The sequence below is a fragment of the Dermacentor silvarum genome, chromosome 6 (genome assembly GCF_013339745.2).
Source record: "Dermacentor silvarum isolate Dsil-2018 chromosome 6, BIME_Dsil_1.4, whole genome shotgun sequence".
In the NCBI taxonomy this organism is placed as follows: domain Eukaryota; kingdom Metazoa; phylum Arthropoda; class Arachnida; order Ixodida; family Ixodidae; genus Dermacentor; species Dermacentor silvarum.
Window position 1 is genome coordinate 41,763,507 of NC_051159.1, and position 24,943 is coordinate 41,788,449.

At 47.0% G+C, this 24,943-nt stretch overlaps 1 protein-coding gene across 1 annotated transcript in view; it reads left to right on the forward strand.

The window, feature by feature from the left end:
* Positions 1 to 279: 279 nt before the first annotated feature.
* Positions 280 to 24,943, forward strand: part of LOC119456629 (uncharacterized) — a 31,596-nt gene continuing 6,932 nt past the window's right edge. Inside the window, exons 1-6 of the mRNA XM_037718454.2 lie at positions 280 to 370; positions 1,478 to 1,857; positions 6,254 to 6,452; positions 11,936 to 11,984; positions 12,484 to 12,748; positions 23,644 to 23,834. Coding sequence (XP_037574382.1) covers positions 1,582 to 1,857; positions 6,254 to 6,452; positions 11,936 to 11,984; positions 12,484 to 12,748; positions 23,644 to 23,834 — 980 coding nt within the window. The 5' untranslated portion in view covers positions 280 to 370; positions 1,478 to 1,581. The remainder of the gene's footprint in view (positions 371 to 1,477; positions 1,858 to 6,253; positions 6,453 to 11,935; positions 11,985 to 12,483; positions 12,749 to 23,643; positions 23,835 to 24,943) is intronic.

Sequence of the window (24,943 nt, forward strand, 5' to 3'; positions counted from 1 at the left end):
GGGTACGCATTCTTCTAAATGCGACGTAAGAAACTCGATGACTCTTGCGACGCAAACGACTAGAGCATCAAAAGCTTGGCAACGCTACAGCGGCGTCTCCAGCTTCAGGGAGCAGTGGCTGTCATGGAGTTTCATACAATAATTACTATAATAATTACAATAACTATTATTAAAAATTATAATGTTATTGTTATTATTAAAATATTAATAATAAAAATTACAGTAATTAGTTATTGTATGAAACTCCACGGTGGCTGCATCAGCATTATCGTCATCGCCAAGCAGCAAGCTCGCGCCTGTGGTGCCCGTGGCGCGTGCTCTGCGGTTGGCGTTGGCCTGTTCACCGGTGTCCGCAGGAAAACTGATCCAGGTGAGACAAATTGACCCACATTCTTTAGGTTCTATTCGCTGGGGGCACAAATGCGACTCTGTTTTCAGCGCAGCCTCGCCGCTTGCTGTGTGTAACAATCAGAGTAACTGGTGTTGGCTTGAGATGCAGTGCTTACCTTCAAAGAACGATAGAGTGCTAGCATGAATTAAATAAAGGAGCCTTTAAACTGAATTCTAGATAAGTGTGAAAGGCAACTGTTTCTTCCTGACGAAATTGCCTTTTGCCATATTTCCCTCGGTTTTATTCTGCAAAAAAGCTTGCTCTTGCATGATGAATGTTGGCCTAATTCTGTAAGGTTGCAGTGTAGCTGGCGTCCCTGTTGCATATGTACCCTGCCTGTGGCGTTGCCTGATGCGTTGCAGCCATAGTAGACGCATGGCCGCTGTAGACACATTTTTGTAGAGGCAGACGCATTAGTAGTGTATACGCATTATCCTCGTCGTCGATTTGCAGTCGCGCCGACGCAGGTGCTGTCTGTTCTCGTAATGACGAACGAAGTCGTAACATTCTCCGGACGTTGTCTCCGTTGGCATTGCTTCTTCCCGTTTGATAATTTCTTTAATTTGGAGCGTCCTGTGCCAACACCTCTTAGAAGTATCTTGCCGTGTACACACACAAGCTCGGGCTATGCGGAAGCCGCCGTCTTTTTGATGAAGCAACGTTTGCTTGCCGGTCTGCTGCTGGGAAGAAACTTTTCTGCATATGATTTTATTTATATCCAACTAAAGTACCTCTGGGCAGCTCATTCGAAATTCGTTTTCGAAATCTGAATTTCTTTGCGAGGAGTCATGTTTCTGAACGCGCGAAAGTTATCAATATTTTCGCGTTGAACTCCTATGTTCCCTCTCCATGTGAATATTATTAATATTCCAGCCATAATAATATTCCTATGATTACTTAGAAAGGAACGCAATACAAAAAGGAATAAGGCCATGTTCTTATATAGCGTATGGATGGTGGATAGAATATTTGGGTTGCTGTTTCGGTTTAACAGGATTGCCTTGCAGTGCCAGCACTGCTACTAAACATTTGCATGTCTTGCGTCTTTCTTGGAAGGCAGCTTTTACCCAACAACAACTCCTGCAGGATTGAAGGCCCTGCCTTTGCGTTGCTTGCGCCAGAGTAAAGGCAGGGCTGCTGTCATCAAGGTGCAACAACCGTAGAGCACCTCGCCGAGCGCTCGCTGTATCATGAGCAGCAATCAAGATCCCACAGACACCGACGAACCTGCCGTGGACGATCAGCTGCAGCCATTGCCAGTTGTTCTCGAGTCCAAGCACGGCGATTCTGGCGACAGCCAACCGACAGGGCAGCAGGGCGACAGCGGGGCGGCAGGCGAGCCTAGAGCGTCGCCTTCGACGTCAGCAGCTACTTGTGCACCTGGAGGAGGCTCCGACGAGTTCGAAGGCATTGATGCGTCTAAGTCCTCCGGCTTGGAGCCCGGCACTGCCGAGGTGTCGACGCAGGTATGAGACAGTCTCTTGAGCGACCTACTTGGCGCACGGCTGAGGCAAGACATCACCAACACAGTACGCTAATGAGCGGCGCAAATAAAACACTCACGATACTCTAGCTCACAAGCTGTTGTCAGCCCTGTGGAAGTTACACGAATTCTTAGCCAATAGGAAGGCCGAATGCCCCTCGAGATGTGCTCACCCGAGCCGCGTAGTCTGCTCAGCGTCTGCTTGCCATCCTGTTACATGCTCCATGGTTGGTGGATTTACGCAAAAAAAAAATATTTTGACGCCGTAACCATAAGCTGCGTTTGCATGCATGCGACAGCAGGGCTTCGCTTTACTTGTACACTTTCCTTGGTTACCTTGCAGCCTCCTTAGCCAGTAGTACGGGCGAATGTCCTTACAAATGTTCATCTGCGCCACAGCATCTGCTCGGCGTCTACTTGGCGTTTGTTCGCTACCGCCATCGCGTACCATGCTAGAGCGAGGTAGGAAATTAATTATGCAGTGAACGAGTAGGCTTTTATAGCATTCCGCATCGTCAACGCATCACCAATGCTAATGCTAAGGCGCCATCTGCTATCTAGAACTCAAACCAGTTCTACGGCTCGGTGCCGTGTCTGTAGTCCTAGCAGCGTGAAAACAAAGAGCCGATCTCAATAATTACGACCAAACACACCTAATGATTTGACCTGAGCTTGAGATAAGACTTAGCGATGACAAATCTTACCCCTTGTTTCTTGCTGACAGGGTGGAGAGCCAGTAAAAAGCGCGAATTCAGATCGAAGAGGGTGGTCGGCGCTGTATGGGTGTTGCCATATTTCTATCAGTGATCACTGTTAGGGTGGCTATTACGGTTACCGGTCGTAATTGCCACAGTAATTCTCGGTATACTACGTGCATGCGCAAAGGTCCTAACATGTCACGTATAGCTGTACCGTTTTTTGTAGCGAGCAAAAATAAAACTCCGTACTGTAGCCAAAAATCAGCCAGTTACTCCGGGAACTATATATATATCGCTGCGCAAGGATATTGTCTATATGTACGCCTCGTACCTCCGGTAGTGCTGACAACAGCTTGTGGGATGCAGTATAGCTATCACTTATTTTTTAGTCTTTTCAGTTTGAATACAGCCAACCCGCAAGCAAATGAAAATTCCACTCTGAGATCCGATCTCTTGCGAGCGAAGTCAATAGTGCTAGAATGCAGTTGCTCTTAGCGGTGCCGCCTGCCAGAGCTTTATTCTCCCTCAAAGGGTCCCAGTGTCTGATAATAAAGCACGTCCACGTCTACAGACTGGGATACTGACGGTTTAATGCGGACCTGTCAAATTGCAACACTTTGTTGAATTCCTCAGTTTGCCACCTGTTATTGCCCCGCAGTACTGCCATGGTTCCTCTGATCGGCTCAAAACGCAGTCATTGCACAATTCTCAATATGGCGGAATTTGACCGTGTCCAAATGGCCCTCCTAAGAGCGCTTGGAAGTTGCCGCAACCACACTAACTAGTTCGAATGCTTTCGGGACTACGGCCCGTAATCGGAAAACAAATTGCAATTGCCAACTAACTATACACACTTCGCAGCTGCAAACCCGCCGTGGTGGCTCAGTTAGCTAAGGCGTTGCGCTCAAGAGCACGAAGTTGCGGGATTGAATCCCGGCCGCGGCGGCCGCATTTCGATGGAGGCGAAATGCAAAAACGCCCATGTGCTTGCATTGTAGTTCGCGTTGAAGAACCGCAGGTGCACAAAAATAATCCGGAGCCCTCCACTACGGCATGTCGCATTATCAGAACTGGTTTCGGCGCGTAAAACTCCAGAAAGAAGTTCGCAGCTGCAAACCATGGTCTACAATCCGTGCCGCCATCGTCAAGCAGGAAGCAGGAACATCACCCTGGCAGGAAGCCAGATCACACGAATCCGATGCTTCACTTTGAGCTGTCGTGCGTGCTGCTTCCATCTCACTAGCGGGCCGGCTCATTTTCTAAAACTACTCTTCTTATCTAAGTGGACAAAATAATTCTAGTGCAACAGTGGCTTTCACTTGTTGCCCTCATTTGGTATTATGGACCTATTTATTGGTCAGCTTTCGTGTTCCGAGGCCCTTATTGATATTATTACAAAGACATCGCTCTGCGCAACACAGGCCTTCATGTAGCAGAACTTTGTAGAGCGTTGTCAGCGATTCTAAAATATAACTAACTTGTCTAATTAGACTGCATGCGTGAATCTTAACCACTACCACGGTGGGTACACACTTTAGGTGGGGACACTTCTCGGCTTGCTTGCGAGACGCGATCGATCAGATAAAGTAGCAACGGTGTGCGTTCATCAGTCCGGTGGCAGCAGCGGATACCTAAGGGCGGAATGGCTCAACTTCAGTTAGAACGCAGGCGAGAGATGTCGCGTACAAGAACACGCGGACGAGGAACGCGCGCTTAACGCAAGCAACAAGACAACGGCGTCTGCACGCGGCGTCTCGCGTAAAAGAATTTGCTTAGTCGAGGCGATGCGCCCTTTCCCCCAAGCTCTCCCCTCACCATTGCTACCTACTTTCGCGCGTCATTCAATCATTTTGCATTTCGTGCGAAGCGCCGGTTGCTATATCAACAAGACGTAAAACCAATAAAACCTTTTCTATCTAGAAGTTGCGTCGTCCCGCCGATAGGTATGCACTGCCGTCACCGGGCCGATGGACGCGCGCTCTTGCTACTTTGTCTGGTCGATCGCAGCTCGCGAGTGTCCTCAGCTAAAGAGTACATATCTTACACCGTGACCACGACTAACGATTGTGTTCACAAATATCATTGTGCACTGAGTGTTATTTGTCTCTCTGGACACAAGCTCGTCCAATCGAGAGTACGAATTGTTATTCGCAGTTTTGGAACTAACTAGTTCCTCAACGTTCCACAACGGGATAAGAAGAGATACTTCCTCGTGACCAGCCGACTTCCGTTTTCTTATACCAGGGCATTCAACCCTCACTGACTTCTTTCCAAAAGAGCGTCTGCCAAACGGTGCATCTCCTGTTAAGCTCTAGCTTCGTTTTTTTTTTTTTTCAGATATATTGACGCTGGAAATTTATTTGTTGCCCGTACTACCTTATCCCATGCGCTTGCTGTTGCAAACAATAACTTATTCAATTTCTAAGAAAAACCACCCAAAATGTGCCTTACGTTTCTCAAATGTGCTGTAATATGCTGAGCGACCGATGGTATTTGCGACATTATACATGAAAGTTGTCCTCTAATTGAGTATAGGAAACAAAACGTTTTTCATCGACGATATATTTCAAACATACATATAAGAAGAGACAATGCTTCTTTTTTTGTATTTTGTGTAACATTTCTCACTTTTGCTAGACCGCAGATCTGATTCTCTGCTAGGACTTGATAAATGTACGCTGATAACGATGACGCCAACGCTACTTAAACGTCATGCCAGTAACTGCATCTGCACGGTGCGGCATACTTTAGAGAGATAGATTTTTTAAATTTAGATTTCAATAATATGAACACACCCTCCCCCCCCCCCCACTAAATAGGGGAGAAAATGTCAGTGTACTAACAACCTTTAAGCATAGATATCAAAAATTTTTTATACCTTTAGTCCCATCAACTACCGTATAGACTCGTGCAAGGGCCGCATTTCTTCCCCCAATTTTGATCAGGAATTGGGGCCCTTACATGGGACCAAATCTTTTGATCAAAATGGTGCTGGCGCAGCGTTGACTTGTGCACACCCCGGATCCCCGGATGTACCATTGCATCCGAGGTCAATGCGCAGCTCTCGCCATCTAGTAGCGGACACGCGGAAGTACGCAGCGCGCGAACATTCGCCGATGCGTGCGCACGGCGTCGGAGCACCGAACGCGATTGCTTCTGCATTCAAAACCTTTCCCCTCAAATTTTGGGCTGCCACGTTAGGGGGCCAGCTCTTGCACGGGTGTGGCCCTTACACGGGCGTATACGGTACTGTGCTCGTCTATTGGTACCGTACTGCATGCTATAAACGAAAGCATCCATAGGTAAATAGAGCCGTTCAAAAACTACCCTCCTCCCCGCCTCCCTGCATAACAGCGTGTGGATTGGGCGAGTCGGGAAAGTTCAGTCATGATGGCCATTAGTGCACTGCGTAAGCCAAGGACAACAAAATCCAAGAAGATAACGAGGGCATAGCGCTGTCTTCCAACTGAATTTTCAACTGAAGGAATCGGAAGACAACGCTGTGTCACCGTTATCTTCTTGTTTATTTATTTTTGATTATTGTGTTGCGCAGTTTGCTGATAGGCCATTATGACTCCCTTTCTATAGTTGGCCGCGGAGCTCACAGGATCAAGTAGAGAGCGGGGAGGCCCCACTAAAATGGGCCACTGACAAGCATTTTCCGCCACTGTCTCCCCTCAGACCGACAAGACGCCTGTGTTCATGCACCGTGCAAATTGCACTTGTCGAGGAGGCAGAGGATCGGAGCAGGAACTCGGTTCAAGCAAAGAAATGAGCGGTGCCCGCATGCGCGCTTCAGCAGGAGGTCGCGCCACCAGTGGGAGCTCTACAAACTACTACTACCAGACCCGCGGCACTCCGCACGTATGCGGCAATGGGGGTGCGTAACTAAGCAGGGCAGCCCATTGCTACGTGAGGTAATAAGTTTATGATGTATCAACAAAAAAGTTTATTTGCACTATCAAACATCTTAACGCCCTTTGGGAAATATCTTGTTCACAAACAATATCGTCACGTGTCTTGATGCCTTCCCTTTCCTTCCCTTAAAAATGCGACGCTCGCTACGCTACTTTCTCCCACATATGCTGCGTCACGCTGATAACGCGCATGCCTTTCGTGACCTGGAAGTACCGGTAGCGCAGCTCAAAGAAAGGGGATGCACTCCAAGTAGGTGACGATTATTGTTTGAGCACGGGATAAAATGACACAGGGTTCAACTTTTCTTAAGAGTGTATTTCCGTGTGGGTATATCTAGACTTTCCTCTGCAGTATGCATGCCTCTGACGTTTTGTTTCTTGTTGGTTTGGATGATCTGGATTGCATTTTCGTCGCTGTAATCAATGCGCACTCGAATGTTACACGGCACTTTAGCGGTCAACCTATATCACTCAACTTTATACGTATATCTACTTAGGAATTGAGAAATACTGTGACCACACGTACAACGCGAGACCTATGACGCAAAAGTTATTTGCTCTTCATCCCATACGAGAGTATAGAGTTCAAAGAATGTCATACTGCTGGGCTTCTTAATCATCTTCACAAAATTTATGCGCAGCATGTTTTTTTTTGCCATTCTGCCTAGAAGACATTCGTACTCAAACATTCTCTGTGCCATCACCTTTTCTTTCTGTAGACTTGCCGGCAGGGATGAGCTATAAGCTGCCCATTAACTGAAGCGTTCCCACATGACCAATTAAATGTATTTTACATATTACTGAGGGAAGTAGCAATCGGGTATTATAGGTAGCTGAAAGGACTGCAACATTGGTGCTCAACAGAACTATATTTCTGATTTTCAAGGCTGTGTATAACCTGCCTTGCGCCGGAAATGTGAGTAGGCATCATTACCGTAAAGAAAATGCACTAAGTGTTTGATATCCATAAGTCGCCCTTGGCTGTAGTTTATCATAATGATGTTAAAGAGTGGCAAGCTTTTAAGCTTCTATTAGAAATAGCAAAGCCTGGAGCGCCTTAATGTAAAGTGGTTCCATTCTGCTTTTCTTTCCAATTGGCTGTCAGAGGCGTCATGGACATGGTTGTGCTTTATTAAATTGTTCACAGGGTATTAGTTGTAGTTGGGCTATCTATAAAGATCAAAATTTAAAAAAAAACATCATATTCCAGTTTTCTGGTATTTTGGTTTTTAATTGTTCACCTTCGTGCCAAAAGTATTCGTCGCAAAGCTTCCAAGTTTTCAAAACAATAGACGAGGCTATGTTCCACGAGTTTAGCAGGAACTACGCAGATACGTAAAAAAATGAAGGGAATAAAATTTACGCAGTGCAACTGTTACCATGACACGATTTTTATTTTTCCACTAAACTCGCATAACCTTCCGGATATTCATTACAGTTCCGAAATTGTCCGAGCCCGCCGACTGAATGAAATTGTTCACATTTGGTTCCCGCCGTCTTTTTAGTAAAAGGTGCAAAAGCACCCTGAAATCGCGTTATGAGAAAAAAGATGATAAAGCGCGGTCAAGCTTCTCTATTTAAATAAATAATCAGGGAAAACAGTCTCTTTGTAGTTGTAGCCTTTCTTTCTGCTCCTGCGGTTCGTCCCTTGCTCTTTTAATCTGCCTTTCTATTTGAATTTAGTTATTTTTTTTTTACCGGCCGCGGCTACATCGATAGCGTGCAAATGGGAACACAAATGTTCAGGAGTGACCACTAGGTGCTTTGGCATGCTTGCATTGTAGCGGTCGCTATTACTCCTGCGTTTTCATGTCAGTCTTCGCGTTCTCCCCGTCACCGGCGCAGAAGAAGGCACGAAATTACTCCTAGACAGACGTGACATAACGTGACATACAATTTGAAGAACGCGGACCCAATTATGGAAACAAAAGTGACACGCACGAGAGCTACGGAGACCTCGTTAATGACTCTAAGATGCGCTACTTAGAAAAAGAAAGTCGCTAAACCAAAACTATTGTGAAGCATAAATTGCTTTCAAGTAATGAAAGCTTCGTATGAAATGGAGTCTTGACGAGGGGGCATGCCCACTTTCCGGTTGATGCAACAACTAAAGTGAATTAAATATTTTAGAAGTCACGCCTAGCAAACTATTATATATTTTGTTGTATAGGTTCGCTATAAAGCGAATACAAATTAAGAGAATTGATATCTTAGAGCAATAGAAGTTTCACCGAACCTTATTAATAGGCGAACGTTCACTGCAATTTATACGGACCATAAAAGTGCAACCTTAATTCGTGTAGTAGTCTAATACTTTGCTATCGCTATCTTTGACTAGTCTTCCAGTCGAAACCGCGGTGCTTTATTTTAAGCACAATAAGTTAATTAGCCACGGCCAATTGCTCAAATATGTAAATTATTATTTTAAAGAACAAGTTATTTTGCAGAAACTGATAGAACCCGTTCAGAAACATCGAATGATGTTGCTTGGAATAGGCTGTCACGTATTGATTTATTTCTCGGTGATCGGAACCAATTTTATGAAGTGTGAAACATTACGACATGACACGCATTCAAGCCTCCGTGTACCGTTTGCGGGCATGCGACTTTCCGTTGTCTGTAAAGGCCGTCACTAGCCAACACCACTTAGTTAGCACAAGGCCTGTTTACTTCGATCCATGACGTCAGGCTACCTGGCATGAAATTTCCATTGCCAAATCTGGCGTGACGAAAGCGGTGACGTCAATACCACCAAGGCTTACTCGGTAGCATCCCCATTTGATTATATGGCAGTCGGGCCAGCTAGCATGACGTCAGTGATCTGAATGAACAGGCCTTGTGCTATCTAGGTGGTGTTGCACTATCTCACTTAAAGTGCGGGAACAAAATGCAGTGACAGGGACAGAAAGACGAGCTCAGAGGAGTGCTAACATTTAACCAATCCTTATTTTCCGACGGCATGGCACACGGGGGGGGGGGGGGGGACAATAAGCAAAAGAAAGAGAAGAATAGGGAAGGGGAAAGAGAGGGAAAGTACCAATACAGCCAATAAGATTTAAAGTGTTCTTGTGATGCGATGTCAACTAGCCCACTCTCAAGCCTTTCTCTGCTGGCCCCCTCTGCATCCCTTACATGCCCTTCAGCCATATTGCATGAACAGCCAACATATCTTGTAGACTTTTTCGATGCTAAGTGCTTCAAACAAGAATTCCGTAGGTAAATACTTTTGGGGAAATGAGAAAATAAAAACAGGAAATGTACCCACATGAGGCATAGGGCAATTATTTGGCGTTTATTTAAATGTGCAAATTACAGGAAACATATACTTTGCTGACTCCATATACGGGGTGATCACTTATACGTTTATTCGCCTGTGGCAGGTAAAAACTTCTGGGGTCGTAACTGCCAATACCACAATATCATGAGGCACGCGGTAGTGAGGGGAAGCGGGGGAGGGGACTCCAGATTAATTTTGGCCACCTGGGGTTTTTTACGTGCGCCCAAAGCACGGGACACGGCCGTTTCTGGTATTTAGCCACCATCGGAATGCGGCCGCTGCGGCCGGGATTCGATCCCGTGACCTCGTGAATCGATCCCGTGACCCCGTGAATTCTTGTCCTCGAGCTCGATTATTCGAACAGGCAGAAATTACTAGCACAACAATTCTAAACTCATATTCGTGTAGTCGACAAACATTCATTAAATACTTTCTTAATTACGTTTCTAAATTCTTACGTTTCCTTGGTTATTTATTTGCAAGACGTACCCACTTAACATTAATCTCCAGGATGACAGCAGTACTGTGATATTATTTCTTAAGTCTGGGCCGAAATGCATGGGCGTTCCAGGTAATTTGATGCTTCACTGCATGCAAGAGAATTTCGGTATAAAAGTAAGAGGAAAAACTGTGCATTTTTTACGACGTGTTTGATGGCGCATATCTCCAAACTGGTGTCATTCTAGAAATTAATTGAAAGCGAGTACGCCCCGCAATCTCACCGGCTACAATTCGTAAATTTCGATATGTGCCATAAATAATTAGGTAGTTATTGATCGAGTGAGTTTCTTTAATTAGTTTAATATGTGTTTTGTTTTCTCGTGCAAGTAATGTCCGCCTCTCTGAATAATCCAAGGCGATTTTTAAAAATTCCGGAAAGCTTAAATATGATGACACTGTGTGTCCCCATATCTGCTGGTTATATTCAAGTCATAGGTCTATACAATTTATGCCACGTTAGCTAAATATTATTTGCCACAGGTTTTAATATATTTGCCACTATTCTTCTGTTCCTTCCTAAACAAACCACAAAACAGATAGACTATTTTGGAAGAATGAACACACGCGTAACATCTTCTTTTATGTAAATATCATATTTACTGTAAACAGCAGGATATTTTAGCGCAAACAAGGTTAACTGAAAATTTTCAAATTGTTAATTTTTAACGCCTAGCTGCAACTTGGAATTTACGGGATGTTTTCTTTAGACCATACAGAATTTCTAAGAATCGTCTGTTGATTAGTCAAAGAAGCGGATATATTCGCGCAAAAGATCGAAATAACTAATAAACCAATTAAGAAACAAATTATTGCCTTTTTACCTAATTGCTTTACGGTACATATTTCAATTTACGAATTGTAGACGGCGAGCTTGCAAAGCATGTTTACTTGGAACGACTTCTAAGGATCACACGGGTTTGAATATATGAGCAGCGAAATTTGTGGTAAAAGTGGAATATTCTTTCACTTACTTTTTTAACAATTCACCGTTTTATGTATTGAAGCACGAATGTAATTGGAACAGTCATCTATTCCATAGCACACTTTGGGAAATATCTCAAAACTGGTGTCATCCTAAAACTCATTCTAAGTGGTGAAGTTGGCGTCATCCAAACTTGTTCTAAGACACGTTTCAAGGGCTCAGCCTTGCCAACTCAGTGGCTACAATTAGTAAATTCGGATATGTTTGGTGCACTATATATTTGAAAAAGTGAAATCATAACTTTTTTTATATCGTTATTTGTGCATTACTCTTTCTTGTGCAAGGAATTTCTGCCTGTTTTATTAGTCCTGCTCAATGTATAGAATTATTCTGTCACAGGAGATTTCTAAAAACTCTGTATGGGCTAAAAATACCGCCTATTATTTAAACGTTTGCTGTGAAATCAAAACAACAACAAATGCGACTTCAATATGAAGTTGTCTCCGATCAGTTTTTTGAGCGTCAGTTTCATTTCGTCAACGTTTTCTTCCGAAGTCATCGATGTTCACGTTGTGTTTAGAAAGAAGTTGAGAAATTAATTCAGGACCCTGTATAAGGGGACCATCCCATTTTAACCAAATGTGTTTCGTATTTTTTTAAGTAACGTGCGTCAGCATAACGTTGCCAACATAGTGCTTGCTTACATGATTTAGTTACGCAATGGCTCTTTACATTTTCTTGTGCAGTCGAAACGCATTCTGGAGGTGAAGGACGACATTCGAGAGAACGTAGATGGTGAGTTTTCAGCCTCGCTTAACACAACATTTATTCAAAAATATTTGAAAATAAAGCAACCGGAGATGGCCTTGTGGGCATTTATTTTTGTCCGTAATGCATTTGTGTCCCGTGCTGTTGGCAGTTCGACGCGCTGCAATTTCATTATCGGGAAGAACTTCTCATATTTCGCTTCAGCTTTCATTATTTACAAGGGTAAATTGTCTTTAATGCGCTTTTATGCTTCACGGTTTATATACCTTCAACGATGCATCGAGGCGTTTAAGTTTCTTTGTGAGCATGACTAGCTTAATCGATTGAGACCAACATGTTCCATTGGTTGTGTTCCTGGGTAATCTCATTTGTGGGGCCTTTCATAGGGATCACGCTGGGAATATAACCACGGTGATAGGAGGGCTGACGCGCTCTCACTCACAGTTGGAAATTGAAAATTGTATGATGGTGACGGTCGCAGTGGACTACGCTTTGTTGACGTTATGCACGTTTTGACGCTCCACAGGGGATTGACCGGTTCGCAGTCGTTCCCCGGTGACCTTGAGGAAAGCCCACGCCGGTCGATAGCTGAGCGCAAGCTCAGTGTGGAGGAATCGCTGACCGAAGCACGAGAAGTCTTGCAAGAAATTCTGCACGAAATTCTGAACGAGGCACAAAAGCTTGCGCCAACCTCGTCCTTGAGCGGCATCGTCCTTGAAGAAAAGTTGCCGGGGAGGTCCTTGCACTTTTCGCCAGCTTCTCATGCGCGTTCAACTTTCTTGCAATTCGAGGTAGGCGCACTTCTCAGCCGAAATGCTTAGATGTTGTGGTACGCCAGGAATGGATGTCAATAGACATTAAAATAAGCGTGTGTTTCCCGCCGCCGCGGCGTAGTGGCTTTGGCTTTGCACTGCTACGCCCGAGGACGCGGTATCGAATCCCGGCCACAGCGGTCACATTTGGATGGGTTCGAAATGCAAAAACGCTCGCGTACTGTGCTTTGGGTGCACTTTATTGAACCGCAGTTATTTCGCAGTTCCCCTCTGCGGCATTCCTCGTAATGATATCTTGGTTTTGGCTCATAAAACCCCCTAATTTATTTTTAAAGCTGGAGTTACAAGTCAGCGAATATTACGATATACGGGCCAGAACGGGGAACGTGTATAGATTGCTTCAATACTAGTTCGCCAGTCAGTCCCATCTGGTTATCAGTGTTTCTGCTAAAGCGGGAATTTTGAACCTGTGAATATTGTTTAGCGGAGATATTTTAACGCCACAAGATAGCGTCATTTCATTATCTCCAAGAAGCCAACATGTAGATAAAAGAATTTGTAGCCTCAATATATTGCGAGTTTCCTAAATCTGTCGTTTGCTGCTTTGATGATTTAAACGAACCCCGCTATATTTTATTGCACGCGCCATTCGCAAGAAACTTGGCGAAAACATTAAGACATTTCACTAAATATTACACCGCCTATTTTTTTTTAATAGTGACCGGTACCTTAATAAGGTACCGTTCTATGGCAGCCGCTGCCTTAACGACCTGAGGTGGTACTTCATATAACTTTACCTGGAATTCAATGGTTCGATGACGCCAGCTCCACTGCAGAGGCACAAACAAATTTAAAGGAGAAGTGGATCAATGAGTAAAACCACCCAACTTTCCGCAAAAGGCATCCTATGCCCTGCGTTTTCCAAAGCTCTGCAGCACACAGCGGTGTTCATAATGGAACTGTACGTATTTTCTCAAATTGAAGCGAGCGAGGAAAACAATCCAATAGCAAAAAATAATCCTGTAGACCGCATACGTCAATCTATCATTTGATACTAACATCCCATAACGTAATACCATTGCTATTATACTGGCTTTATGATATGTTACCGAACTATCTATCTTTTTTTTTCTCTTCGTGTCAATCGCGGTGCCACCAATGTGGTCATTGCCATCATGACTGTATATCCAATATCCACCGCAGGGCGAAGGCATCTCCTCTCCCGTCGAACTCCAGTAACCCTGCCTTTCATTAGCTGACATCATACCAGCAAATTAGCTTTTTTAATCACACCATCCAAAATCTGACGTCTCGAGTGCACTCCCTTCTCCGTGGCAGCCATACAGTAACCCTGATAGGCCACAGGATATCTGTCCCAGGCATTCTATACAGCCTGCCCGACTCGATTTCTTCCATCTTAATATCACCTAGAATATCCCGTGCATGCAAATTCCATGATCTCCTTATAACACCTAATTACTTTCCTGCTCCCCACACCAATGCTGTTAATCTTATCGAGCGCTGGTTATCTGTTCATCGCCTCACCTATCCGCTTATCTCTCCAAATCTCAACTACAATAGCCAGTTTTAGTGGAGCGCCACTTAAATTTTGCTGCACTCGGATTTCACGCACTGGAGGCACTGCAGGGAACAGCGTGAATTTCGCATTTCATAAGCGCGTCTTGCCGAGATGCGAGCCGCGCGCTATCGGCTCGGCAACAAAACGGGCAAAGAGCCAAGCAGACGCGCTATCTCGCTCCGCTGAATCGGATTTGTAAGCAGAGCGTTGTGCGCAAGCGCACTGGTGTTCCCGCTGACCGGTTGTGTGCGACTTGCCAGCATCTGCCTCTCTGAACGGAGCGGATTCTAAAAACTCCTACTAACCTTCCCTAAAAGAAAGTTATAGCTGAGTGTGAGTTTACGGGCCAGCGTGCCCAGCGGGCGAGTAGAAACGGCAGCGGAACGCCGCAAGAGCTGAGCGATCCCTCGCTCGGTCGAGCGGAGTAGGGAGCCTACATGGACGCCCTCTTATAGGGTGTTGACAACACCAACTTTTTGACCGCTATTTACCACTAAATTTAGTGAGTAGTCATTTTGATTCCAAATCTCGCTAGAAATCGCAGCGCATTCCTGCTTTTTTTTTTTTTTTTTTTTTTTTTGTCATGCTCTGATGTACCCATTTTGACCCGCGATAGATTAAATTTCTCTAATTTAGTTTTATACGAATGCGCAAACCAAAACCTACATACAACTTTAATATACTCGAGTCCTTATCCTTTAATTTTAACGCATCATACTTTTTTTTTCAATTGCATGTCGTGCAACACGTATAAACCAACCAGTTATAAGGCACGGTGGCGTGCTCGTGGTTGTATTATCTCACACCAAGAATGTGAACTGCATTCAGCAATTCTCGTTGCCTTCCACTTGTACGTAATATATTGTTACGCGAACGACGAATGAATTAGACGAGCAACTATTTACAGATTATATTTACAACGACGGTGGCAGCGCTGACCGGTTGGATTCACAGCGCGAGCCCGGTTCATTCTTCCTCCTCTTTTGTCGAGTGATGGCGCCCGCGCGCCTCGTTCAAACAACCAAATACAACACGCGTGTAGCATAATTCCCCGACGGCAGAAGCGACGTCTGTGAGCGTCTAAATGTCATCACCGGGAGAGTAATATTGCTTCAGTTGTGTAACTTGCACGATATCACTGGACTGGGAAGCAGATGGGGCGTCAGGGCGATCTCGTAGCTGACAGGAATCGCGGCACGAAGCACTTGGTATGGGCTTGTGCAGCGGGACAGCAGTTTTTCAGACAGGCCGACCTGACGCGACGGATACCATAGAAGCACCAAAGAACCAGGCGGGAAGTGCACGTCTCGGTGTCGCCGGTCGTGGAACCGCCTTTGTCTCTCTTGGGAGTGCAGAAAGCGGTCACGGGCTATTTCCTTTGAGTTGGGCAGCGCGGGTGATGGCGTCAAGTGCATATTCACTGCTCAGTGCCGCGTGAACAGGGAATCTTGTGTCGAGGGGCAGTGCTGGTTCTCGGCCAAACAGAAGGAAAAATGGGGAATAACCGTATGTGTCGTGGCCAACACCACCTAGAACTAGAGAGAAAAAAAGAGACGAAACAACGAGGAGAAAGAGCGACGGCGGTCTCCTAGTCTAGGTGGTGTTGTCGTGGCGCGAGGAATTATAAGCAAACGTGACGCACGGTAGTCACGTTTGCTTCAGTGTGGTCTGAAGAGACATATTACGCTAGCATGTCTGTGAGAGTGCGATTGAGACGCTCCGTGAGGCCATTTGTTTGCGGATGGTATGACGTGCCGCCGGGGGATTATGCTACAATATAAAGAGTGCCTTTCGAAGTGTGCTGTAATAAAGGTTGTGCTTACTAGCCTGTTTAACTATAACGTAGACGTGCCGTGTACTGCGCTCAGACACGCTGTATGTCTCTGGCTGCTGAGGCCAAAGTTTATTGAAAAAAGCTAATTAGTTTCACGTCACCAAAGGTTGCGGAAACATGGTCTGTCGGCTGGTCTTTCACCATTTTGATTCCGACATCTTAAAATTTCTCGGAAAGTTTAACCCCCTAATTTAGCTGGCAGCGGCAAGTACCCTTAAAAAGGCTGTCACCACCCTAAAACAAAGCTTGCATGTAGGCTCCCTAGAGAGCAGTAAAGTCACTGGAACCTGGAAAGTACCGCTACCGCCGGAGCGCGCGCAGGTAACGCTGCGCTGTTGTTGCCAGATTTGGTCCAACGCGTCTCTCGAGCGGCAGCAGCTAAGCTATGTAGCTTCGCTTTGAGTGGTTTATATTATCGTTAATCGACAGATTTCATCGTCCTTACCATAGAAAATGAGATGGTGCATCTTCTATGCGTGCGAAGCAGTACAGATAAGTACGATCAGGAGATTTTTACAGGCGAGAAATTGCATGCAGCGACACCAGCGAAAAGACGGGCGCTCGAGCGGCCGGCCGGCCTTTCATTCGTTCTCCTTTCCGACAAGTTTTGTGCTCGTTCGGAAACTATCCAAGGCATATGCTAAATTGCTTAATTCCATAATTAAGCAACATTACTAGTGCTTTAAGCATTTTATACGTCGCTGGCCTACGTGAATGTCGGGTTTGTTTACATTGACTGTTTTACCCTCGTAGCTAACTCGAAGCTCTTTGACGCGCTGCAAAAAACGCGAGCAGCTCTTCCTCGAATTTTCTAGGCTTGCTAGAGTGAAGACCGGCACTATGCTTGTCGCAATGGGCCCTGTGAAATGCACAAGCAAAACCGTATTTTGCTTAGCTAGACACGATATAAATTACATGTACTCGGAAATTGAAGCGTTCAACTGCACGCCCCCCGCTCTAAATGCAAAACGAACCCGATGCTCGTGTGTCACAGAGGAATTTTCAGGCTCACTAGGTATAAAGCATTGCCACGCATCGTTTATAAGCGTGGATGTAATGGTTTTGAACGTGGCTATGGATTTACCGCACTCGAAACGATTGATACAGATCGACTTCGACGAAGGTAAATGGTGCCTGACTGCAGTAGAAGGTAATATATGCTAAAACAGAGTTGACTAGCTCGCGTTCCCGTTGTTTTAAGCAGTAATAAATAGCAACACACGAGAAAATGTATATGTTGTAACGAAGAATACTGGCGCGCCCTATGGACGCACTTTCATCATCGGCCTGCTGACGAAGATGGGCTCGCGCTCTCGGTGTCTGACGCTCGACTGAGACGGTTTCGTTTCTGAGTTGTCAATAAACCGCATTACATATTTAGTGGAGCTTTGCTGGGTTCTACTTTCCCAACCCTGGAACTACGCAATCGGCTACTGCCGGCTTTCATGCCTGACGATGCCAGCCAAACACCTCCGGCATCGCCAACATTGATTTGTCCTGGTTCAGTGCGGCAACGCGATCCTCCCATCTTCGGCGGCTCCGACGAATACGACGTAGAAGATTGTCTCTCGTTATACGAGCGGGTGAGTGCCCACAATCAATGGGACGATGCTGCGAAGCTCAGCTACGCGAACTTCTATCTCACGGGTGTCGCTAGCGTGTAGTACCACAACCACGAATCCGACCTCAGCAACTGGTCAGATTTCAAAGCGCGCATTACGCAAGTGTTCGGTAGCCCTGCGGTGCGGATGCTCCGTGCCGAAGAGCGCTTGCGCAGCCGTTCCCAGCAACCCGGTGAAAACTTCAACTACATAGAAGATGTTGTGGACCTTGGCAAGCGCGTCGATCTATCGATGACTGAGTCTGACAAGATTGGTCACGTAATTAAGGGCATCGAAGACGACGCATTCCAAATGCTCCTCTCGAAAAGCCCGCGGAACGTGGTCGAAGTCGCTGAACTTTGTCAGAGCTGAGCCGAACTCTGGAGGCAACGTCTGCTCACTCGACGTTCTTCTATCCCCGATACTTCCATTTCAAGTTTAGCCGCTGTGACTAACGACGACTATCTGCTCGGCGAAATCAAGGAATTCATACGCTCTGAAGTCGCCTGCCAGCTATCCCTGCTCACCGCCGTCCCCGGGCCCACGCCGTCCTTGGACCCTCCGTTGCGTCAAATGCTCCAGGAACAAGTGTCCGAAGCTATACAGTTCCCTCGTGCAGCGCCACCATTGCCTGTACCTCTCAGCTACGCCGAGGTTGCAGCACGGCCACTTCCATCGACTTTTTCAGCACCGCCGTTTGCTGCACCGCCACGTCCAATCCCTCCAGTATACACCACCAGATCACCAGCTAGCACGGGACCCTGGCGTACACCCGACAATCGCCCCGTGTGCTTCTTCTGTGGTATCCCTGGTCACGTGCCACGGCACTGTCGCCGTCGCTTATGGCTTCAAGGTCATGACCAACCTGTCTCCTCCTACGTTTGGCCAGCTTCGTCCTTCTCGCCACCAAATGATTCGCACTTGCCGTCTACACACAACGTAATTCCTTCTGCCCGTGATCGTCGCTCGCCATCCCCTCGTCGCCGCTCACTTTCCCCCATGCGGCGGTGTCCAGTCCCATCGGAGAAGGAAAACTAGCTACCGCAGTTCAGGAGGCAAGAACTGCGTTCCAGTCGAACCACACAAGGCATCGCTCTCTTCCGACGAACGTAATCGAAGTATCTGTAGAAGGAGTCGTCACACTGGCATTAGTTGACACAGGCGCCGCCGTTTCAGTAGTTACGGAAGAACTTTGCCGCATGCTTCGAAAAGTACTGACGCCCTTATCTGCGCTGTCACTCCGGACTGCAAGTTCCCAGTACATTGCCCCTGTTGCCGCATGTACCGCCCGCATCGTCATTCAAGGATACACGTATACAGTCGAGTTCTTCGTCCTCTTATCCTGTTCATACGATGTCATCTTGGGGTGGGACTTCCTTTCCGATGATCAGGCCATCATTGATTGTTCTCGGGCCGAAGTTTAATTTTCTCCTCTTCCTGATACCCGTTCACATGACCTTGACGACCTTGGCCACAAACTGGTCGTTACAGTAGACACTACGATCCCTCCGCACTCTACGGTGATTGCGAATGCCAGCTCTACTTTCGCCACTGACACTCTTGCCCTCTTTGTCCCATCGGACATTTTTGTTCACCGATGATGTTCCCTTCCCTTCGTTGTCCTAACTGTCAGCGGTGGCTGCACGCCCCTGCTCGTTTACAACGCTAAGGCTACGCCCCTCGTCTTACGTCGTGGCGAGTGCCTTGGACGTCTTCAGTCTGCCGACTCAGTAACCATCTTTGACGCGCATCTTGACAACACCTGTTCAGATGTGAACTCGTTGAGTTATAGCTTGCCTTGTTCCCAGCCTTCGCAACACGTCTTCCATAGTTCAGTAGATGCCCTCTTGGGCCCTACGCAGCGTTCGCAGTTTCTCAGCATTCTACGAAAATACCAATCTACGTTCGACTGTCAACACGCCCTACAAGGCCGCACATCGACTGTACGTCATGAGATCAACACCGGCACCCACTCACCACTGCGCCGGACCCTTATCGTGTGTCACCCGTGGAGCGCCATGTTATTGAAAAGCAAGTAAGCAAAATGCTTGAGCGTGGAGTGGTTCAACCTTCTAATAGTCCCTGGGCGTCGCCTGTAGTCCTGGTTAAGAAAAAAGATGGCTCAATTTGATCTTGCGTTGACTACCGCTGTCTTAATAAGATAACTCGCAAAGACGTCTACCCTTTAACACGCATCGACGATGCTCTGGATTCATTGCAAGGCGCGGAGTATTTTTCTTCGCTCAATTTATGCTCAGGCTATTGGCAAGTGCCTATGAATCCTGCCGATCGCCCGAAGACAGCCTTCGTGACCCCAGATGGCCTATATGAATTTAACGTTATGCCGCTTGGGCTTTTCAATGCATCTGCCACATTCGAACGAATGATGGACAATCTGTTTCGTGGGCTAAAATGGAAGACATGCCTATGTTACCTTGATGTCGTCGTCTTTTGTCCAGATTTTCTCACACATCTGTACCGTCTCGAACAAGTCCTGCAGTGCATCACCGGGGCAGGCCTCCAACTCAACTTGAAGAAATGTCGCTTTGGAGCCAAGCAGCTTGCTATACTCGGACACGTCGTATCGAATGATGGCATACTACCTGATCCTTCCAAACTTCGCGCCATCGCCGAATTCCCGATACCCACGTCCCTGAAAGAACTTCGGAGCTTTATAGGGCTCTGCTCCTACTTTTGTCGTTTTATCCGGAATTTCGCTTCTATCATTGCTCCGTTGACTCAGCTGCGTCGCGGCGACACACGACTTTCTACTTGGGCCACAGCTTACGACAATGCTTTTGAAACTATGCGGCGTTTGCTCACTTCGCCTCCCGTACTGCGCCATTTCGACCCCACGGCCCCCACAGAAGTCCACACAGACGCCAGCGGCGTAGGACTTGGTGCCGTGCTTGCACAGCGAAAAAGTGGGCATGATGAATATGTAGTAGCCTACGCCAGCCGAATACTAACAAAAGCGGAATCCAACCACTCCGTCACCGAAAAGGAGTGCCTGGCTATCATCGGGGCCCTTCGAAAATTCCGACCCTACCTGTACGACCGCCCCTGCGACGTCGTTACAGATCACCATGCTCTATGTTGGTTATCGACTTTAAAAGATCTGTCTGGCCACCTTGCGCGATGAGCTCTGCGGTTACAAGACTTCGACATACGCGTCATTTACCGGTCTGGCCGTAAACACACCGACACGGATGCCCTCTCTCGGTCGCCTACACCAATTGACATGACTTGCATTTCAGTAATCGAATTGGCGTTTTCGCCGCCTGTGCACGTCAACATGGCTGTCTAGCAATGCAATGATCCCTGTATTGCGGCCCTTATAGATTGCATTTCTAACACTTCAACAACACGCCCTTGACGCACTATCCGCCGCCAAGCTTCTCATTCCGAGTGGCGGGATGGTGTTCTCTATCGTCGAAATTACGCTTCCGACGGTCGCAAATGGTTGTTAGTCGTTCCCCGCGATCTGCGCACAGATGTCTGCTCCGCTCTCCATTTAGACCTGCAGTGCACCCATGCCGGCCTCTTGAAGACTTACGCCAAGCTTCGCTCCCGCTTTTATTGGCGTGGCATGTATAATTTTGTATAATTTTGTGAGAAAATACATTCGTTCGTGCACAGCATGCCAACGACGCAAGCTTCCTCCTCCTCGTCCTTCTGGTACTTTGCAGCCCATTCCTTGTCCGCCCCGACCATTCCACTGCGTCGGCATCGATCTCTACGGCCCTCTTCCCTGCACATCAGCTGGAAATCGCTGGATTATTGTCGCTGTCGACCACCTCACCCGCTATGCAGAAACTGCGGCATTGTAAACAGCGACAGCCCGCGACATTGCAACCTTCCTCCTGCATCCCTTCATACTGCGTCATGGGGCACCGCGGGAATTTCTGAGTGACAGAGGGCGTGCGTCTCTTTCCGAATTTCTTAACGCCCTAATGACCGCGTGCCATACCGTCCATCGCACCACTACAGCTTATTATCCGCAAACGAACGGCATAACAGAGCGGTTCAATCGTACTTTGGGCGACATGCTATCCATGTACATGGCATCGGATCATACCAACTGGGACCTCGTTTTGCCATATGTTACGTACGCCTGCAACACCGCTTCACTGGCCACAACGGGATTTTCGCCATTCTTTCTCGTATATGGCCGTGAACCTACCTGTACGCTCGACACCATTCTCCCCTACCAGCCTGACCCATCAGAGCGCACACCTCTCTCTGAAGCCTCCAAATAAGCCGAGGAATGCCGTCAGCTGGCCCGTTCGTTCACGGCAGAAGACCGGAGTCTTCAAAAATTCCGTCGCGATGATGACCGTCCTGCGTGTACCCACCAGCCGGACTCACTAGTCTGGATATGGATACCTTCAAACACCCCTGGTCTATCCTCTAAACTCCTCGCTCAATACCATAGTTCCTACAGCGTCGTATAACAGACGACGCCAGTCAACTACGTCGTCGAGCCGCTAACGCCATCTACTGACTTGAGGCGTCGTGGACGCGAGACAGTGCACGTCCAGAGACTTAAACCCTATTACGACCCCCTTGTCCTCTCCTCTACTTGAGTCGCCAGAATGGCTTCTTCTTCTCCAGGGGGCAGTTGTAGCGAAGAAGACTGGCGCGCCCTATGGACGCACTATCATCATCGGCCCGCCGACGAAGATGGGCTCGCGCTCTCGGTGTCTGACGCTCGACTGAGATGGTTGCGTCTATGAGTTGTCAATAAACCACATTATAATTTTAATATTCGACATTACCAGGTCGATAAATATTTATTGCAGTGGTTTTCTCACTACTATATGTTATTTTTTACAAAGTCGCCTGCATTCCGACGCTCTTCGAGTGGCCTTTTGCTCGGTTCTGCATATTTCAGAGCATCTCCTCGCTTTGTTTGCGCAAGGCAAACCGCTGGGTACAAAGCAAGCGCGTCACGTCAACAAGCTTTTCGATAACATTATGGTATTTGCGCAGTTCGACGATACAGCAAATTTTCAGCTTTGCGATATCGTCAAGCTCACCTAGTGGGAGTGAAATTGTCGCCCAATATTCGGTGCAGCCAGATAGCACAGCGCTTGCTCTCGCTCTTTCCGCTTAATTGGTATGCTTAAAGTGCTTTCCCGGGCTCCCGGTGGTTGCTGCACCCGAAAGCGCAGCACCAGGGCGTCGTTTCCTTTCGGTTTTATTATTAAGTCTACGAAAGTTACATATGCCCCAAATTACACCAAATGCAAAATATGACCTCGTCGATGGCTCATACGCGCAGCGTGTGCGAGCGATGCCTTTGTCTGCTTGTCCGCTCCGGCGCCGCGTGGACCATCTGGCGGCAACTGACCAATCGGCGGCGCGGCGGCGAAGAGAAAAGGGTTGCGGTACTTTCCAGGTTCCAGGGACTTTAGACAGCAGCGCAAAGCGCTGCTGTCTAACAAGGTTGGAGTTACTGTGAAAAGATCAGTACGCTCGCTTCAGAGCACCTCTGTATTCTGTGAGAGGTTCTAGCAAAGAGGCTGTTTGGCGACGATTTGACGTGGATGACCGCGATCGAGAAACCAGGGGAGCGAGCTGACCGCTCCGTAAACACGCTGGCGGCTCCAGCGTTGGGTACATGCGCAGTGGCTTCTCCGCTCTCCCGCTGGGCGCACTGGTTCGTGTCAACTGTGCCCGTCTGCTTTCCATGGCGTACTGCCATCTTCCTGCATGGGTTTCGCCCATCGTTTTCGATTGCAGTGCTTGCTGCGTATTTCTTCGATAAGTTTTTCGAACTTCGTACCTTTCGATATTTATACACACAGAGGTGAAGTGCATGTAGCATTCTCTGGGGGAATTTTTCATCAAGGACACCGGTCAGTGGTCGTTCGTGAGCCTTCATTGTCACACGCAGCTAACTGGGGACTTGCGATCGGCGGTGGACCCCATCCTGGACACTCTTGAGGACTTGGAGGACGAAAGTCTTGATCCTCGCGGCGACGTTCGGCATTACATCGTCGGGGACGAACTCTGTGCAGTCTACAAGCGCATCGAGGCGCACTGGGGGGAGACCTGCGAGCAGATCTGCCGGGACATGAACTGCAGGTGAGCATGAGAGGAATCCACGCGCCAATTTCACTACGCCAGTGATCGAAGAAAACCAATAGCTGCTGGTTACAAAGTCACACTATCGTTTGAGATCGCGCCAATCGCATGTCAGTGGAGACGAAATGCAAACACGGCTGATTACCGAGGTTTATTTTCATTTTGCCGTACCCCAGGGATTCAAATTTATCCCGTGTGTTCCATTGTAACGCCTCTCGCTGCTGTCGAGTTGCTTCAGTACGTTGAACCACATCAACCAATGTTTCAATAAACTAATATTAATAAATTAAAAACAGGGAATATACCAATAGGTCATATAATAAACAATAAACAGAATAACGTCATAATGAATTACAATATCGTGGAGCCAAGAGAAAGTCAATCTCACGCCAGCATAAAACATCACCGAATCGAGGGCGAAATTCACCGTCTTTTTTTTTTTCGAAACCACTGTCATTGGCTGGCCGCCTTCGATATAAGTCCATTACCAGGATGGGCTGAAATATTCTCTTACGAACGGTTCTAGCATAATATTTTTTAGCATTGAATGCAGTCTCAGGTATAGTCATAAATGAGCAGACATAGAATTTAACATACAATCCCAATGACTAATGAATATTTAGAGTAAGTTCTCTTGTATCGGGGTCTTCACGGTTGTCAACTTGCTGTGATATAAAAATTGCGTGACCTATACTTACATGTTACGCCGGACGATCTATTTCCTTACCGTTCTCAACCAACCCTTTCCATTTTGGTCTTTCTGATGGGTACCTTTTGGGTAATAACTTGCCCGTAGCGGTTGTTAAATCTCTATGCTCCTTTTATTTGTAAACTTGCCTCACCCGCATTCTACAATAATAATAAAGTCATTTTCAACACTTGGCTGATACAACCAAGGCAAGCATGTTTTTGTTGTATCAGTTCTTGCCTGGAGCGTCTTGTCTGAAACCACCTATTGTTGGCTTGAAAAAGCGCTCCCCTTGGAAGCGTCAAGAGAATTTTTTTTTCACAATGTGCCTTAGCATTAATGTTACTGCAGTGGTGCCCACATGCCTACAGCATTCTTTCTACTGCAGAGCACAATGTCGTGCCTTCGATTCCGAACTGTG